This window comes from Bombina bombina, chromosome 1 (genome assembly GCF_027579735.1).
Source record: "Bombina bombina isolate aBomBom1 chromosome 1, aBomBom1.pri, whole genome shotgun sequence".
Lineage (NCBI taxonomy): Eukaryota > Metazoa > Chordata > Amphibia > Anura > Bombinatoridae > Bombina > Bombina bombina.
In genome coordinates, this window is record NC_069499.1 from 838,801,874 (window position 1) to 838,817,117 (window position 15,244).

The 15,244-nt window shown below is 42.8% G+C and overlaps 1 protein-coding gene across 1 annotated transcript in view; it reads left to right on the top strand.

Moving 5' to 3' along the window:
* Window positions 1-15,244, top strand: part of AP1G1 (adaptor related protein complex 1 subunit gamma 1) — a gene marked incomplete in the record, with an annotated part of 574,973 nt that overhangs the window by 405,869 nt on the left and 153,860 nt on the right. Inside the window, 1 exon segment of the mRNA XM_053699458.1 lies at window positions 552-693. Within this exon segment, the coding sequence (XP_053555433.1) occupies window positions 552-693 (142 nt within the window).

Consider the following 15,244-nt stretch of genomic DNA (forward strand, 5'->3'; position numbering starts at 1 on the left):
TCCCTTCATACTTTTTCCAAATTTGATACTTTTGCTTCTTCTGAGGCCGTTTTTGGGGGGAAAGTTCTTCAAGCAGTGGTGCCTTACGTTTAGTTAGGTCTCTGTCTTGTCCCTCCCTTTCATCCATGTCCTGTAGCTTTGGTATTGTATCCCACAAGTAAAGATGAAATCCGTGGACTCGTTGTATCTTGTAGAAGAAAAGGAAATTTATGCTTACCTGATAAATTGATTTCTTCTACGATACTAGTCCACGGCCCTCCCTGTCAATTTAAGACAGATTATATTTTTTATTATTTACAACTTCAGTCCCCTCTGCACCTTTTAGCTTTTCCTTTCTCTTCCTATAACCTTCGGTCGAATGACTGGAGGTGGAGGGGAAGGGAGGATCTATATATACAGCTCTGCTGTGGTGCTCTTTGACACTTCCTGTTAGCAGGAGGATAATATCCCACAAGTAAGGATGAAATCCGTGGACTCATATCGTAGAAGAAATCAATTTATCAGGTAAGCATAAATTTCCTTTTTTCTAAATAAATACATAATCTTTGTAGGTCAGCACTTCTGGAGAGGATGCCCATCATGGAGAAGGCTATGACAAACGGTCCGACGGACTTGGCTCAGACAAATGGAGAGACGGATTTGTCAATAATGGAAACCAAACAAGTCCCAACCAATCAGCAGCCAGCCAGTCAGGCAAGATTTCAACCTAACAATTATTAGTAAAATAAAGATAAGTACTGTTGGGGTGTATACAAAAAATTGAATATATATTGAAAAGTTCACAGCTAGTTATTTTCTTTTTTTAGGACGTGTCACTAAATTTTCTTTCACATGGGATATTCAGTCTCTCTCCTGCCGCATGGAAATCTTTCAGGGAAACCTGTTGACCTTTTTACCTATTTTAAGAGATTCTATTATATCCACTCTGTCAGCGTTATAGCCTCTCCAGTTTGATAGAGTCCAATAGTAGGGATAGCGGGAAGCTGGGCAGATCTTTGCAATATATACAACAAACCTATTAGAAGAAAGAAACTTGCACAGGCAAAAAGCAAGTAATGTTCTGAAACTTTAAATTATAGTGGGAAACTGGTACAGGCAAATTTAACTAGAGCAAACTGTACTAACCAATATAACTATTGTTTAAGATGCAAATTGAGACAGACAAGAGCCAATTAAAGGGACACCGTATGTAAAATTAAACAATGCTTGTTACGAACTAACTATCCAAAATAAGCATCTTCTCATAGGATCTCATTAGGAAATCTTTACCGTATCGCTGTAATCTTCATTCCGAAAATACATTTTTTCCTAACCCACTCCGCGGGTATCTTTCTCTCCTATCCAATTCTGGCCGACAACTGCAGTTGGAATATTGCGCCTAAAATTCTCACTGCGCATGCGCAAGATTGCGCAACTTCACCGCAAACATCTCTCCCTGCAAGAGATTCATTGCAGATAAAGACATGCAGGCTAATAGTATTATGATTCTACGTAGAAAGCCTGGAGAACCGATTGCATAGAGTTTGGTCTTAAATGCGCATGCGTTATTCCAATCTAGCTGCTGGTAATTTGGCTTCAACAGTTGAAAATGTGCATGTGCTATATCAGCCGATTTTGTGCGCATGCGAATGAGGACTAATTTGTGTCATAATGACATGCATAAACATGCATGACATGCTAATCGGATTGGTTGTAAATTCCATACACGTAGTGCTGAGAATTGTGGGCTGGATATCATGATGTAATCGTCAAAAAATAAAGATGCATTTTCTAAGGTTATGCAGCTTCGATTTGCAAAAGTTATAGTCAGTAAGTTTTTTATTTTATACATGTAACTTATGTGTTTTCTTTCATGTAATTGGCAAGAGTCCATGAGCTAGTGACGTATGGGATATACAATCCTACCAGGAGGGGCAAAGTTTCCCAAACCTCAAAATGCCTATAAATACACCCCTCACCACACCCACAATTCAGTTTTACAAACTTTGCCTCCTATGGAGGTGGTGAAGTAAGTTTGTGCTAAGATTTCTACGTTGACATGCGCTTCTCAGCATTTTGAAGCCTGATTCCTCTCAGAGTCCAGCGTATGTCAGAGGGATGTGAAGGGAGTATCACCTACTGAATGCAATGGTTTTCCTCACGGAGATCTATTTCATAGATTCTCTGTTATCGGTCGTAGAGCTTCATCTCCTACCTCCCTTTTCAGATCGACGATATACTCTCATATACCATTACCTCTACTGATAACTATTTCAGTACTGGTTTGGCTATCTGCTATATGTGGATGGGTGTCTTTCGGTAAGTATGTTTTTATTACTTAAGACACCCCAGTTATGGTTTGGCACTTTATGCATTTATATAAAGTTCTAAATATATGTATTGTACTTATATTTGCCATGAGTCAGGTTCATGTATTTCCTTGTGCAGACTGTCAGTTTCATATTTGGGGAAATGAACATTTTAAGAAATATTTTTCTTACCTGGGGTTTAGTCTTTTTTCAAAATTAACTACATTTTTCTTGCAATTTGCAGGCAGTATTAGGCCCACGGGTGCGCCAAATGCTAGACTTTATTGCGTCATTCTTGGTGTGAGAATTTTTTGGCGCGAAAGTACGTTCGTTGTCGTAAGTTCGTCATTTACAGCGTTTTAGTTGACGCCGAGTCTCTACACATGGTTGCGTCGTAAATGACGCAAATGTGTCATTTCCGGATGTTTTTGGCGCCAAAAAAATTCAGTTACGTTGTACGTCATACTTGGCACCAAATTTTTTCATTAATTTAATACCCCATTGCTATTTGCCTCTTGCCTTTTCTCTTGTAAAGGTGTATCCAGTCCACGGGTTCATCCATTACTTGTGGGATATTCTCCTTCTCAACAGGAAGCTGCAAGACGACACCCACAGCAGACAAGTCTATATAGCTCCTCCCCTATCTGCCACCCCCAGTTATTCTCTTGCAGCTCTCGACAAGAAAGGAAGAATCAAAAGTTTGTTATTTTTAAATGGTACCGGCGTTGTACTGTTTTACTCTCAGGCAGAAATTAGAAGTAGAATTCTGCTTGGAGGTTTGATGATATTAGCGGTTTGTAACTACGGTCCATTGCTGTTCTCACACAAGATTGCCTGCTTTGAGGTATGTTCAGTATATTTTTTTCTAGAGAGATGATAAGGTCTAGAAAATGCTGACAGTGCCTGGTATGTTTAAGGTAAGCCTGATACAGTGATTTAACAACAACTGGGATCATGCTTGCAAAAAGGGATAATATTCATGTTAATACCTATAATACTTAGTGTACAAACGTTTGCATGATTTATAAATAAAAAAGTTTTTTCTCTGAGGGTGATAAATCTTTATTTGGGGCCTAATTTTCCACAAGGCCCTCTGACTTTGAGTGCATGGTGGGAGGGGCCTATTTTCGTTTTCAGTCTAAGACATCCAGCTTCCCTGAAGGAGTCCTCTGGCTTATAGGACCTCTATAGAGGGTTTTTTTCCTGCAAAAATCGTTTTTAAGGGCAGGTAGGAGCCACAGCACAGCTGTGGCAGTGTTTTTGACTGTTTGTTAACAGGTTGAATGTTTTTCTAATTCGTTTTTGGGCCTGAGGGGTTAATCATCCATTTGCAAGTGGGTGCAATGCTGCTTTAGTCCCTTATACACACTGTAAAAATTTCGTAGAGTTTACTACTTTTTTTCACTGTTTTGCAGTTTATGTGGTAGTTTTTTTTCTCTTAAAGGCACAGTACCGTTTTTTATTATTGATTTTTTCACATTTATTAAAGTGTTTTCCAAGCTTGCTGGTCTCATTACTAGTCTGTTAAACATGTCTGACATAGAGGAAACTCCTTGTTCATTATGTTTAGAAGCCATTGTGGAACCCCCTCTTAGAATGTGTACCAAATGCACTGATCTTTCTATAAGTTATAAAGACCATATTATGGCTTTTAAAGATTTATCACCTGAGGTTTCTGAGACTGACAAAAGGGAGGTTATGCCATCTAGCTCTCCCCACGTGTCAGAACCTATAACTCCCGCTCAAGGGACGCCAAGTACACCTAGCGCGTCCAATGCATTTACTTTACAAGACATGGCGGCAGTTATGAATCATACCCTCACAGAGGTATTGTCCAAACTGCCAGGGTTACAAGGAAAGCGAGACAGCTCTGGGGCTAGAACAAATACAGAGCTCTCTGACGCTTTAGTAGCTATGTCTGATATACCCTCACAATGTGCAGAAGTTGAAGCAGGTGAGCTTCTATCTGTGGGTGACTTCTCTGATTCAGGGAAGGCGTTACTTCAGTTTGACTCTGAAATGACAACATTTAAATTTAAGCTTGAACACCTCCGCGTGTTGCTCAGGGAGGTTTTAGCGACTCTGGATGACTGTGACACCATTGTAGTCCCAGAGAAATTGTGTAAAATGGACAAATACTTTGCAGTGCCTGTTTACACTGATGTTTTTCCAATCCCTAAGAGGTTTTCAGAAATTATTACTAAGGAATGGGATAGACCAGGTGTGCCGTTCTCTCCCCCTCCTGCTTTTAAGAAAATGTTTCCTATAGATGCTGCTACACGGGACTTGTGGCAGACGGTCCCTAAGGTGGAGGGAGCAGTCTCTACCCTAGCTAAGCGTATAACTATTCCTGTCGAGGACAGTTGTGCTTTCCTAGATCCTATGGATAAGAAATTAGAGGGTTTCCTTAAGAAAATCTTTATACAACAAGGTTTTATTCTCCAGCCTCTTGCATGCATTGCCCCAGTCACTGCTGCAGCGGCTTTCTGGTTCGAGTCTCTGGAGGAGTTTTTTCAGGTAGAGACCCCGTTGGATGATATCCTTGACAGGCTTAAAGCTCTTAAGTTAGCCAATTCATTTATTTCTGACGCCGTTTTTCATCTAACCAAGCTAACGGCTAAAAATTCAGGTTTTGCCATTCAGGCACGTAGGGCGCTATGGCTTAAATCCTGGTCAGCTGATGTCACTTCAAAGTCTAAACTTCTCAATATCCCCTTCAAAGGGCAGACCCTATTTGGGCCTGGACTGAAGGAGATCATTTCTGATATTACTGGAGGAAAAGGCCCCGCCCTTCCCCAGGATAGGTCCAACAAGTTAAGGACCAAACAGACTAATTTTCGTTCCTTTCGAAACTTCAAGAGTGGCGCAGCCTCCTCTTCTACAAAACAAGAGGGAAATTTTGCCCAGTCCAAGCCAGTCTGGAGACCTAACCAGGCTTGGAACAAGGGGAAACAGGCCAAAAAGCCTGCTGCTGCCTCTAAGACAGCATGAAGGAGTAGCCCCCGATCCGGGACCGGATCTAGTGGGGGGCAGACTTTCTTTCTTCGCCCAGGCTTGGGCAAGAGACGTCCAGGATCCCTGGGCTCTGGAGATTGTTTCCCAGGGATATCTTCTGGATTTCAAAGCTTCATCTCCAAAGGGGAGATTTCATCTCTCACAATTATCTGCAAACCAGATAAAGAGAGAGGCATTCTTACATTGCGTTCAAGACCTACTAGTTATGGGAGTGATCCACCCAGTTCCAAACAGGGGTAGGGCTTCTATTCAAATCTGTTTATAGTTCCCAAGAAAGAGGGAACTTTCAGACCAATCTTGGATCTCAAGATCCTAAACAAATTTCTCAGGGTCCCATCCTTCAAGATGAGACTATTCGAACCATCCTACCTATGATCCAGGAGGGTCAATATATGACTACCGTGGATTTAAAGGATGCTTATCTACATATTCCAATACACAGGGATCATCATCAGTTTCTCAGGTTCGCCTTCCTAGACAGGCATTACCAGTTTGTGGCTCTTCCCTTCGGGTTAGCCACGGCACCAAGAATCTTTACGAAGGTTCTAGGGTCCCTTCTGGCGGTTCTAAGACCGCGGGGTATAGCAGTAGCCCCTTACCTAGACGACATCCTGATACAGGCGTCAACTTTTCAGATCGCCAGGTCCCATACGGACATTGTTCTGGCATTCCTAAGGTCTCACGGGTGGAAGGTGAACGAAGGAAAGAGTTCTCTCTCACCTCTCACAAGAGTTTCCTTCCTAGGAACTCTGATAGATTCAGTAGAAATGAAGATTTATCTGACAGACGTCAGGTTGTCAAAACTTCTAACTTCCTGCCGTGCTCTTTATTCCATTTCTCGTTCAGTGTATGGAGGTAATCGGATTAATGGTAGCGGCAATGGACATAGTTCCTTTTGCCCGCCTACATCTCAGACCACTGCAACTTTGCATGCTCAATCAGTGGAATGGGGATTACACAGATTTGTCCCCTCTACTAAATCTGGATCAAGAGACCAGGGATTCTCTTCTCTGGTGGCTATCTCGGGTCCATCTGTCCAAGGGAATGAGTTTCCGCAGGCCACAATGGACTATAGTAACGACAGATGCCAGCCTTCTGGGCTGGGGTGCAGTCTGGAACTCCCTGAAGGCTCAGGGTTCGTGGACTCAGGAGGAGGCCCTCCTTCCGATAAACATTCTGGAACTAAGAGCGATATTCAATGCTCTTCAGGCTTGGCCTCAGCTAGCTGCGGTCAGGTTCATCAGATTTCAGTCGGACAACATCACGACTGTAGCCTATATCAACCATCAGGGGGGAACAAGGAGCCCCCTGGCAATGTTGGAGGTTTCAAAAATAATTCTATGGGCAGAGGTTCACTCTTGCCATCTCTCAGCTATCCATATCCCAGGAGTAGAGAACTGGGAGGCGGATTTTCTAAGTCGGCAGACTTTTCATCCCGGGTAGTGGGAGCTCCATCCGGAGGTATTTGCCCAGTTGATCCAACTTTGGGGCAAACCAGAACTGGATCTCATGGCGTCTCGTCAGAACGCCAAGCTTCCTTGTTACAGGTCCAGGTCCAGGGATCCCAAGGCAGCGCTGATAGATGCTCTAGCAGCGCCCTGGTCCTTCAGCCTGGCTTATGTGTTTCCACCGTTTCCTCTGCTCCCTCGTCTGATTGCCAAGATCACGCAGGAGAGAGCTTCAGTGATCTTGATAGCCCCTGCGTGGCCACGCAGGACTTGGTATGCAGATCTGGTGGACATGTCATCCTTTCCACCATGGACTCTGCCGCTAAGGCAGGACCTTCTACTTCAAGGTCCCTTCAAACATCCAAATCTAATTTCTCTACGCCTGACTGCTTGGAGATTGAACGCTTGATTCTATCAAAGCGTGGTTTTTCCGAATCGGTCATTGATACCTTAATTCAGGCTCGAAAGCCTGTCACCAGGAAAATCTATCATAAGATATGGTGTAAATATCTTCATTGGTGTGAATCCAAGGGTTACTCATGGAGTAAGGTCAGGATTCCTTGGATATTATCTTTTCTCCAAGAAGGATTGGAGAAGGGTTTGTCAGCTAGTTCCTTAAAGGGACAGATTTCTGCTCTGTCTATTCTTTTGCACAAACGTCTGGCTGAGGTTCCAGACGTTCAGGCGTTTTGTCAGGCTTTAGTTAGGATCAAGCCTGTGTTTAAACCTGTTGCTCCGCCATGGAGTTTAAATTTAGTTCTTAAAGTTCTTCAAGGGGTTCCGTTTGAAACTTTGCATTCCATAGATATTAAGCTTTTATCTTGGAAAGTTCTGTTTTTAGTAGCTATCTCCTCGGCTCGAAGAGTTTCGAAATTATCTGCTTTACAATGTGATTCCCCTTATCTGATTTCCATGCAGATAAGGTAGTGTTACGTACCAAACTTGGGTTTCTTCCTAAGGTGGTATCTAATAAGAATATCAATCAGGAGATTGTTGTTCCTTCACTATGTCCTAATCCTTCTTCAAAGAAGGAACGTCTATTACACAATCTTGATGTGGTTCGTGCTTTAAAGTTTTATTTACAAGCTACGAAGGATTTTCGTCAAACATCTGCTTTGTTTGTTGTCTACTCTGGACAGAGGAGAGGCCAAAAGGCTTCGGCAACTTCTCTTTCTTTTTGGCTAAGAAGTATAATACGCTTAGCTTATGAGACTGCTGGCCAGCAGCCTCCTGAAAGAATTACAGCTCATTCTACTAGAGCAGTAGCTTCCACATGGGCTTTTAAACATGAGGCCTCTGTTGAACAGATTTGTAAGGCGGCGACTTGGTCTTCGCTTCATACCTTTTCTAAATTCTATAAATTTGATACTTTTGCTTCTTTGGAGGCTATTTTTGGGAGAAAGGTCTTACAGGCAGTGGTGCCTTCCGTTTAAGTTCCTGCCTTGTCCCTCCCTTCATCCGTGTCCTAAAGCTTTGGTATTGGTATCCCACAAGTAATGGATGAACCCGTGGACTGGATACACCTTTACAAGAGAAAACAAAATTTATACTTACCTGATAAATTTATTTCTCTTGTGGTGTATCCAGTCCACGGCCCGCCCTGTCATTTTAAGGCAGGTGTTTTTTATTTTTAAACTACAGTCACCACTGCACCCTATAGTTTCTCCTTTTTTCTTGCTTGTCTTCGGTGGAATGACTGGGGGTGGCAGTTAGGGGAGGAGCTATATAGACGGCTCTGCTGTGGGTGTCCTCTTGCAGCTTCCTGTTGGGAAGGAGAATATCCCACAAGTAATGGATGAACCCGTGGACTGGATAGACCACAAGAGAAAGAAATTTATCAGGTAAGCATACATTTCTCTTAAGTGTATCCAGTCCACGGATCATCCATTACTTGTGGGATATTCTCCTTCCCAACAGGAAGTTGCAAGAGGATCACCCACAGCAGAGCTGCTATATAGCTCCTCCCCTCACTGCCATATCCAGTCATTCTCTTGCAACTCTCAACAAAGATGGACGTAGTAAGAGGAGAGTGGTGTATTATAGTTAGTTTTTTAACTTCAATCAAAAGTTTGTTATTTTTAAATGGTACCGGAGTGTACTGTTTCATCTCAGGCAGCATTAGAAGAAGAATCTGCCTGTGATTTCTATGATCTTAGCAGAAGTAACTAAGATCCACTGCCGTTCTCACATATTCTGAGGAGTGAAGTAACTTCAGAGGGGGAATGGCGTGCAGGTTTTCCTGCAATAAGGTATGTGCAGTTAACATATTTCTAGGGATGGAATTTGCTAGAAAAATGCTGCTGATACCGGATTAATGTAAGTTAAGCCTTAAATGCAGTGATAGCGACTGGTATCAGGCTTATTAACAGAGATACATACTCTTATAAAAGTGTAATATAAAACGTTTGCTGGCATGTTAATCGTTTTTATATATGTTTGGTGACAAAACTTATTGGGGCCTAGTTTTTTTCCACATGGCTGGCTTGATTTTTGCCTAGAAACAGTTTCAAGAGCCTTTCCACTGTTGTAATATAAAACAAAAGTAGCAGAGCCAGGAAAGCAGAACAACGTTTCGGGCTACAAACCCTTATTCATGAACATGAATAAGGGTTTGTAGCCCGAAACGTTGTTCTGCTTTCCTGGCTCCCAGTTTGTGACAATAAAGAGAACCTCTGCATAAGGACTTTGTGGTGCGTCTGCTACTTTTGTTTTACATTACTTTGAGGATTTTTGCAGTAATCCTACTGCAGTATGCACCCTACCAAGGATTGAAGTGCTGGATTTCTGAATTGCGTCTACACTGTTGTAATATGAGTGGGAGGGGCCTTTTTTAGTGCTTTTCTGTGCAGCTAAAAATACTGACAGAGACATTCAGCTTCCCTTTGCATGATACAGGACATCTCTGAAGGGCTCAAAAGGCTTCAAAGTCGTGTTTGAGGAGGGTAACAACCTGTGGCAGTTGTTGTGACTGTTTTAAAAAAAAAAACAACAACAAAAAAACGTTTTTGGCATTTATTATTCTGTTTTTGTTATTAAGGGGTTAATCATCCATTTGCAAGTGGGTGCAATGCTCTGCTGACTTGTTACATACACTGTAAAAATTTTGTTAGTGTAACTGCCTTTTTTCACTGTTATTTCAAATTTTGTCAAAATTTGTTTCTCTTAAAGGCACAGTAACGTTTTTTATATTGCTTGTTAACTTGCTTTAAAGTGTTTTCCAAGCTTGCTAGTCTCATTGCTAGTCTGTACAAACATGTCTGAAACAGAGGATACTTGTTCATTATGTTTAAAAGCCATGCTGGAGCCCCATAGGAGAATGTGTACTAAATGTATTGATTTCACCTTAAACATTAAAGATCAGTCTTTATCTACAAAAGAATTGTCACCAGAGCGGTCTGTCGAGGGGGAAGTTATGCCGACTAACTCTCCCCATGTGTCGGACCCTTCGCCTCCCGCTCAAGGGACGCACGCTAATATGGCGCCAAGTACATCAGGGACGCCCATAGCGATTACTTTGCAGGACATGGCTGCAATCATGAATAATACCCTGTCAGAGGTATTATCCAGATTTCCTGAATTGAGAGGCAAGCGCGATAGCTCTGGGGTTAGACGAGATACAGAGCGCGTAGATGCTGTAAGAGCCATGTCTGATACTGCGTCACAATATGCAGAACCTGAGGACGGAGAGCTTCAGTCTGTGGGTGACGTCTCTGAATCGGGGAGACCTGATTCAGAGATTTCTAATTTTAAATTTAAGCTTGAGAACCTCTGTGTATTGCTTGGGGAGGTATTAGCTGCTCTGAATGACTGTGACACAATTGCAGTGCCAGAGAAATTGTGTAGGCTGGATAAATACTATGCAGTGCCGGTGAGTACTGATGTTTTTCCAATACCTAAAAGGCTTACAGAAATTATTAGTAAGGAGTGGGATAGGCCCGGTGTGCCCTTTTCCCCACCTCCTATATTTAGAAACATGTTTCCAATAGATGCCACTACACGGGACTTATGGCAGACTGTCCCTAAGGTGGAGGGAGCAGTTTCTACTTTAGCAAAGCGTACCACTATCCCGGTTGAGGACAGTTGTGCTTTTTCAGATCCAATGGATAAAAAATTAGAGGGTTACCTTAAGAAAATGTTTATTCAACAAGGTTTTATTTTACAGCCCCTTGCATGCATTGCGCCTGTCACTGCTGTGGCGGCATTCTGGTTTGAGGCCCTGGAAGAGGCCATCCATACAGCTCCATTGACTGAAATTGTTGACAAGCTTAGAACTCTTAAGCTAGCTAACTCATTTGTTTCTGATGCCATTGTTCATTTGACTAAACTAACGGCTAAGAATTCCGGATTCGCCATCCAGGCGTGTAGGGCGCTATGGCTCAAATCCTGGTCAGCTGATGTGACTTCAAAGTCTAAATTACTCAACATTCCTTTCAAGGGGCAGACCTTATTCGGGCCTGGTTTGAAATAAATTATTGCTGACATTTCTGGAGTTAAGGGTCATACCCTTCCTCAGGACAGGGCCAAATCAAAGGCCAAACAGTCTAATTTTCGTGCCTTTCGAAATTTCAAGGCAGGTGCAGCATCAACTTCCTCTGCTTGAAAACAAGAGGGAACTTTTGCTCAATCCAAGCAGGCCTGGAAACCTAACCAGTCCTGGAACAAGGGCAAGCAGGCCAGAAAGCCTGCTGCTGCCTTTAAGACAGCATGAAGGAGCGGCCCCCTATCCGACAACGGATCTAGTAGGGGGCAGACTCTCTTCGCCCAGGCGTGGGCAAGAGATGTTCAGGATCCCTGGGCGTTGGAGATCATATCTCAGGGATATCTTCTGGACTTCAAAGCTTCTCCACAAGGGAGATTTCACCTTTCAAGATTATCTGCAAACCAGATAAAGAAAGAGGCATTCCTAAGCTGCGTACAAGATCTCCTTGTAATGGGAGTGATCCATCCAGTTCCGCGGACGGAACAAGGACAGTGGTTTTATTCATATCTGTTTGTGGTTCCCAAAAAAGAGGGAACCTTCAGACCAATTTTGGATATAAAGATCCTAAACAAATTCCTCAGAGTTCCGTCATTTAAGATGGAAACTATTCGAACCATTTTACCCATGATCCAAGAGGGTCAGTACATGACCACAGTGGACTTAAAGGATGCCTACCTTCACATTCCGATTCACAAGAAGGCTACAGCCCCAAGAATTTTTACAAAGGTTCTGGGCTCACTTCTGGCGGTCCTAAGACCGCGAGGCATAGCGGTGGCTCCTTACCTGGACGACATCCTGATACAGGCGTCAAGCTTTCAAATTGCCAAATCTCATACAGAGATAGTTCTGGCATTCCTGAGGTCGCATGGGTGGAAAGTGAACGCAGAAAAGAGTTCTCTATCTCCTCTCACAAGGGTTTCCTTCCTAGGGACTCTAATAGATTCTGTAGAAATGAAAATTTACCTGACGGAGTCCAGGTTATCAAAACTTCTATATGCTTGCCGTGTTCTTCACTCCATTCCGCGCCCCACGGTGGCTCAGTGCATGGAAGTAATCGACATAGTGCCATTCGCGCGCCTGCATCTCAGACCGCTGCAATTATGCATGCTCAGTCAGTGGAATGGGGATTACACAGATTTGTCCCCTCTACTAAATCTGGATCAGGAAACCAGAGATTCTCTTCTCTGGTGGTTATCTCGGGCCCATCTGTCCAAGGGTATGACCTTTCGCAGACCAGATTGGACCATTGTAACAGATGCCAGCCTTCTAGGTTGGGGTGCAGTCTGGAACTCCCTGAAGGCTCAGGGTTCATGGACTCAGGAGGAGAAACTCCTCCCAATAAATATTCTGGAGTTAAGAGCAATATTCAATGCTCTTCTGGCTTGGCCTCAGCTAGCAACACTGAGGTTCATCAGATTTCAGTCGGACAACATCACGACTGTGGCTTATATCAACCATCAAGGGGGAACCAGGAGTTCTCTAGCGATGTCAGAAGTCTCCAAGATAATTCGCTGGGCAGACACTCACTCTTGCCACCTGTCAGCGATCCATATCCCAGGTGTAGAGAACTGGGAGGCGGATTTTCTAAGTCGTCAGACTTTGCATCCGGGGGAATGGGAACTCCATCCGGAGGTGTTTGCTCAATTGGTTCTCCGTTGGGGCAAACCAGAATTGGATCTCATGGCGTCTCGCCAGAACGCCAAGCTTCCTTGTTACGGATCCAGGTCCAGGGACCCAGAAGCGGTATTGATAGATTCTCTAGCAGCGCCTTGGTTCTTCAACCGGGCTTATGTGTTTCCACCGTTTCCTCTGCTCCCTCGTCTGATTGCCAAAATCAAACAGGAAAGAGCATCAGTGATATTGATAGCGCCTGCGTGGCCACGCAGGACCTGGTATGCAGACCTAGTGGACATGTCATCCTTTCCACCATGGACTCTGCCTCTGAGACAAGACCTTCTAATACAAGGTCCTTTCAATCATCCAAATCTACTTTCTCTGAGACTGACTGCATGGAGATTGAACGCTTGATCCTATCAAAGCGTGGCTTCTCCGAGTCAGTAATTGATACCTTAATACAGGCACGAAAGCCTGTCACCAGGAAAATTTACCACAAGATATGGCGTAAATATCTTCATTGGTGTGAATCCAAGAATTACTCATGGAGTAGGGTTAGGATTCCTAGGATATTGTCCTTCCTCCAAGAGGGTTTGGACAAAGGATTATCAGCTAGTTCTTTAAAGGGACAGATTTCTGCTCTGTCTATTCTTTTACACAAGCGTCTGGCAGAAGTTCCAGACGTTCAGGCATTTTGTCAGGCTTTAGTTAGAATTAAGCCTGTGTTTAAACCTGTTGCTCCTCCATGGAGCTTAAACTTGGTTCTTAAAGTCCTTCATTCTATTGATATCAAACTTCTTTCATGGAAAGTTCTTTTTCTGATGGCTATTTCCTCGGCTCGAAGACTCTCGGAGTTATCTGCCTTACATTGTGATTCTCCTTATCTGATCTTCATTCAGATAAAGTTGTTCTGCGTACAAAACCTGGGTTTTTACCTAAGGTGGTTTCTAACAAGAATATCAATCAAGAGATTGTTGTTCCATCATTATGTCCTAATCCTTCTTCAAAGAAGGAACGTCTTTTGCATAATCTAGACGTAGTCCGTGCCTTGAAGTTTTACTTACAGGCTACTAAAGATTTTCGCCAAACATCTAACCTGTTTGTTGTTTACTCTGGACAGAGGAGAGGTCAGAAGGCCTTGGCAACCTCTTTCTTTTTGGCTTCGGAGTATAATCCGTTTAGTTTATGAGACTGCTGGACAGCAGCCTCCTGAAAGGATTACAGCTCATTCTACTAGAGCTGTGGCTTCCACCTGGGCCTTTAAAAATGAGGCCTCTGTTGAACAGATTTGCAAAGCTGCAACTTGGTCTTCGCTTCATACTTTTTCCAAATTTTCCAAATTTGATACTTTTGCTTCTTCGGAGGCTATTTTTGGGAGAAAGGTTCTACAGGCAGTGGTTCCTTCCGTTTAAGTTCCTGCCTTGTCCCTCCCATCATCCGTGTACTTTAGCTTTGGTATTGGTATCCCACAAGTAATGGATGATCCGTGGACTGGATACACTTAACAAGAGAAAACATAATTTATGCTTACCTGATAAATTTATTTCTCTTGTAGTGTATCCAGTCCACGGCCCGCCCTGTCCTTTTCAGGCAGGTCTAAATTTTAATTAAACTACAGTCACCACTGCACCCTATGGTTTCTCCTTTCTCGGCTTGTTTCGGTCGAATGACTGGATATGGCAGTGAGGGGAGGAGCTATATAGCAGCTCTGCTGTGGGTGATCCTCTTGCAACTTCCTGTTGGGAAGGAGAATATCCCACAAGTAATGGATGATCCGTGGACTGGATACACTACAAGAGAAATAAATTTATCAGGTAAGCATAAATTATGTTTTTGTTTTTCTATGTCAGAGGGCTATGCTATTTGCATTTTTTCCCATTCCTGAAACTGTCATATAAGGAAATTGATAATTTTGCTTTATATGTTGTTTTTTCTTTTACATTTTGCAAGATGTCTCAATCTGATCCTGCCTCAGAAGTATCTGTTGGATCTTTGCTGCCTGACATCGGTTCTACCAAAGCTAAGTGCATTTGTTGTAAGATTGTGGAAATTATTTCTCCGAATGTCATTTGTAATATTTGTGATGATAAACTTTTACATGCAGATAATGTGTCCATCAGTAATAGTACATTGGCAGTTGCAGTTCCGTCAACTTCTAATGTTCATCATATACATATGAATTTTAAAGAATTTGTTACTGAATCTATTCAGAAGGCTTTGTCTGCATTTCCGCCTTCTAATAAACGTAAAAGGTTTTTTAAAACTTCTCATTCAGTTGATGAAATTTCGAATGACCGACAACATAATGATTTATCCTCCTCTGATGAGGATCTATCTGATACAGAAGATCCTTCCTCAGATATTGACACTGACAAATCTACTTATTTATTTAAAATGGA